This window comes from Martes martes (genome assembly GCF_963455335.1).
Source record: "Martes martes genome assembly, chromosome: 5".
In the NCBI taxonomy this organism is placed as follows: Eukaryota; Metazoa; Chordata; class Mammalia; order Carnivora; family Mustelidae; genus Martes; species Martes martes.
The window spans coordinates 3,035,600-3,040,400 of NC_137892.1; the positions used below are offsets into that span (position 1 = coordinate 3,035,600).

The following is a 4,801-nucleotide window of genomic DNA, read 5'->3' on the forward strand; positions in this document are numbered from 1 at the left end:
TATGTAAAACTTCTTCATAGAGCAGTCTATATTAAGTTGATGATCATTTAAATTTGAACATATTTTCCTCTCTCCTTTATACATCTTAGGTATATGTTAATTCATTTCATATTCTATTTTTTGTGAGCTCACTGATTTTTTACAGAAATATTCATTTTTACTGCTTTTGTTCTTCCTACTTTTACATTGTCTCTTTTGATCAGTCCCTTTCACTCAAATAATCCACTTTAATATTTCTCGTAAGGTTGGTTTAGTGGTCACAAACGCCTTTAGTTTTTGTTTGTCTGGAAAACTATCTTTCCTTCTATTCTAAATGATAACCTCGCTAGATAGAGTGTTTTGGGCTACAGATTTTCCCATCCAGCCCTTTGAATATAGCATACTACTCCCTTCTGGCTTGCCAAATTTATGTTGAAAATCTCATGCTAGCCAATGGGCTTCCATTGCAAGTTAATGACTCTTTTTTTCCTGCTGCTTTAAATTTTTCTTATGTATTTTGCCAATTTAATTACAACATATCTTCATGTGTCTCTGGTTTTGTTGCATAGGATGGGTTTCTCTGTTCCCCCTGAATCTCAATATCTGTGTCCTTCCCCAGACATGGAAAGTTTTCAGCTATTATGTCTTCAAATACATTTTCTGCTCTTTTTCTCTCTTCTTCTTCTCCTGACACTCCTTTGGTATGAATGTTATGTTTGATAGACTCAATGAGTTCCCTAAATCTATTCTCATTTTGCATAATTCTTTTCTTCTCTTTTATTCAGTTTAATTACTTTCCATTATTCTGTTTTCTAGATTGCTAACTCATTCCTCTGCTTCTTCCAGCCTACTCTTCATTCTATCAAGTATGTTTTCATTTTGTTAATTGAACCTTTATCTCTGCAACATTATTCCTTATCTCTGTGGTAAGGGCTTCCCTCATGTCTTCCACTTTTCTCAAGTCCAGTGGTGTCTTTATGATCACTGCTTTAAATTCTCTGTCAGATATGTTACCTGTATCTGTTTCACTCAGATCACTGGCTGTGGCCTTGTTCTGTTCTTTCATTTTGGATAAATTCCTGTGTCTTCTCATTTTTCTGTCTCTGTGTGTCTGTTTCTCTGTGTTAAGAAAGTCAGCTGTGTCTTCTCTTCTTGAAAGTAGTGACTTTATGCAGAAGAGGTCCTGGAGTGCCCTCAACACAGTGTCTGCTGTTCCCTAGAACCTGACATTTCAGGAGAGTCTTCTTTGTGTGTTGCTTATCCCCTGCTGTTTTGTCTGAGTCACTTTCCCTTACAGTGCAATTGTCTGCACTTCCTCTCTGCCATTTGTGGGCTATCCTTACTCTCTGTGGTGTTAGTGGGACAAAGGCAAGCTAGCTTGAAGGGTTGTGCTCACTGGGAATCTTGGAAGTGCAGCAGTTCATGATGGACCTCTAGTCATATCCCAGGTCCCCTGAAGCACTGCAGTGACACCTTGCTAGGATGGCTGGTGATATGAGGCTGGGTGTGCATGTCAGAATGGCTGGCCATAGCTGGGTCTGGTGTGCGATGTTGGCTGGGAGCACATGGCTTACCACATCCTGGTGGCAGCATGGAGGTTGGAAATGATGTACCAGCTGAGTATGGTGTGGCAGCTGCATGGAATGCATAGTGACAGCTGTGCACCTGGTAGCTGGGCATGGCACATGATGGCAGCCACAAAACCAAAAATTTAATTTAAAATAAAAATTATTAAATATTTAATTATTCAACTTTATTTTATAATACCTAGATAAAGTTTTAAAACCATGAGTATCTTACTTTTCTCTGTTGATATAGTGTACACAGAGGACTGTGTAAGAATGTGTTATAAAGAGGAAAGATGAGGAGAGATTTCCCATCCCCATTTCTCCCTATGTTAAGAACTGAATATTGTATTTTGCATGCATATTTTTGTTGACAGTTAAAAACCATGGAGATGACACTTGCTTCTTTATTTTGAGAGATAGTTAATTTCAGTAGAAATGATCTCATGTTTTTTGATATATGTACAAATTTACACTTGATTGGTTTTAGCAATTAGTATCCAGACAACTCCAAAGTTGAAAACACTCAAAAGTTTCGGAGAGTCATTGGACTTGATCGATATTCTGAATCAACTACAGATTGAGGGTAAAAAATTAAGTTGCACAAGTTAGTTTCCTTCACCCCTTCAACTTGTACATTGTGATTCTATGATAAATCGTTTCACATGTACCTGTTCTCATTTCCCTCTTAGCAGAAGCAGTTCCCTCCGTAGAAATGGAAAGGGCCAATGACAGTTTCCTGATGGGTTTCATCCTTCTAGGCTTCTCAGACCACCCTCACCTGGAGGCTGCACTCTTTGTATTTGTCCTTTTTTTCTACCTCCTGACGCTTGTGGGGAACTTTGCCATCATCGTTATCTCATACTTGGATCCCCTTCTTCACACCCCTATGTACTTTTTCCTCAGCAACCTCTCCCTGCTGGACCTCTGCTTCACCACTAGCCTCGCACCTCAGACCCTAGTTAACCTGCGAGGTCCAGAGAAGACTATCACTTATGGTGGTTGTGTGGTACAACTCTATATTTCTCTAGCACTGGGCTCCACTGAGTGTATCCTTCTGGCTGTAATGGCTTTGGATCGCTACATTGCTGTTTGCAAGCCCCTTCACTATGTGACTATTATGAACCCACGGCTATGCCAACAGCTAGCATCCATCTCCTGGCTCAGTGGTTTGGCTAATTCCCTGATCCATGCTACTTTTACCTTACAATTGCCTCTTTGTGGCAACCATAGACTTGATCATTTTATTTGTGAAGTACCAGCTCTTCTCAAATTGGCTTGTGTGGACACCACTGTCAATGAGTTGGTGCTTTTTGTGGTTAGTGTCCTGTTTCTTCTAATCCCCCCAGCACTCATTCTTATCTCCTATGGCTTCATTAGTCAAGCTGTGCTGAGGATAAAGTCCCTCGAAGCAAGGCACAAAGCCTTCAGCACTTGCTCCTCCCACCTTACAGTGGTAATTATTTTCTATGGCACCATAATCTACATGTACCTGCAACCAAGTGACAGCTATACTCAGGACCAAGGCAAGTTTATCTCCCTCTTCTATACCATGGTGACCCCAACGTTAAATCCTATTATCTACACTTTAAGGAACAAGGACATGAAAGTAGCTCTGAAAAGACTTCTGTCAAAAAAAATGTGCTCCCTACAAACATGAGGTTCAAGGAAGTGTTTCCAAGACATGTAGTCAGTCACCCAGCTTCTATTTAGCCAAACCACATTACCATATTTCCCAATTTCAAGCCAGTTAAACCTACATTTACTTAAACAAGGGAGATTTTCCTCTTCTATGGGTAACTAAACAAAATATATGCTTATTTAAATTCAGAGCTTGAGCCATGGGGAAGAGAGTTTTGTGTAGATTGTAGCCCTCAACACAAAGTTTATATTTTATTTCAGACATTTATTCTAAGGGAGTCAATAAAAGTAAATAATTACATATTAACCAATTGTCTGGGTTGCAATTTACTTTTTGTTGTTGTTTTCATGTTGATGAATTATTTAGTGTTTTAACACCTTAAATTTACTTTATAATGTCTCTTCATTAAAGCGTCATGTTGGAAAATAAGCACTTTATATATGTACTTCACCTACCAAGTCAGAAAAACATATTCTCATACTATCAATTTATTAAAAACAAGGATATCATAATAACTGTTCTTTTCCATATTTTCATTTATAAACAACTACCAAAAAAGACTAAGAGAAACAAAATATACTAAGCATATTATTTTTTCTTTTTTGTTTTACCCCAAAAGATGCTACCTTATTCCCATTTCCAGGCTAGATTTCATTTCAGAAATAAGAAGCTGTGCCTTATCACTAGGTGACATTATTCTTGACATTGTTTGTAAATAGAACATAAAAAAATTGGCAGTTTTCACAGTCACTCGTTTTATTGATATTTTCTCAGTTTAATGTGAATATTCAGTGAATACTCAGTTAAATGTGAATATTCAGATTCTAAAATACATGTAGTAATTTTTATTTTTTTATTTATTTTATTTTTTTAAAGATTTTATTTATTTATTTGACAGACAGACATCACAAGTAGGCAGAGAGGCAGGCAGAGAGAGGAAGGAAAGCAGGCACCCTGCTGAGCAGAAAGCCCAACGTGGGGCTCTATCCCAGGACCCTGGGATCATGACCCGAGCTGAAGGCAGTGGCTTAACCCACTGAGCCACCCAGGTGTCCCAGTAATTTTTATTTTTATAGTATTTTTATTTTCACTGTAACTGCAAAATAGAAGTGCCTACTGGGAAAAGGCCTGATGTAAGATGGTAAGGTAGGAAGACCCTAAACTCACATCCTTGCTAAACTCACATCATGCTAATGGACATCAGAAGAAAGCTGGGGTGGCAATCCTTATATCAGATCAATTAGATTTTAAGCCAAAGACTATAAGAAGAGATGAGGAAGGACACTATATCATACTCAAAGGGTCTGTCCAACAAGAAGACCTAACAATCTTAAATATCTATGCCCCTAACATGGGAGCTGCCAACTATATAAAACAATTAATAACAAAATCAAAGAAATACATTGACAGTAATACAATAGTAGCAGGGGACTTTAACACTCCCCTCAATGAAATGGACAGAACATCTGAGCAAAAGATCAATAAGGAAATAAAGGCCTTAAATGACACACTGGACCAGATGGACATCACAGATATATTCAGAACATTCCATCCCAAAGCAACTGAATATACATTCTTCTCTAGTGCACATGGAACATTCTCCAGAATAGACCAC

At 38.1% G+C, this 4,801-nt stretch overlaps 1 protein-coding gene across 1 annotated transcript; it reads left to right on the forward strand.

The window, feature by feature from the left end:
• Nucleotides 1-2,259: 2,259 nt before the first annotated feature.
• LOC308343663 (olfactory receptor 2G3-like) lies at nucleotides 2,260-3,204 on the forward strand (the record flags this gene model as incomplete). The annotated part of the gene is made up of 1 exon (XM_080804802.1): nucleotides 2,260-3,204. The coding sequence occupies one exon, from the start codon at nucleotides 2,260-2,262 to the stop codon at nucleotides 3,202-3,204; it is 945 nt and encodes a 314-aa protein (XP_080660928.1).
• Between the last annotated feature and the right edge of the window lie 1,597 nt (nucleotides 3,205-4,801).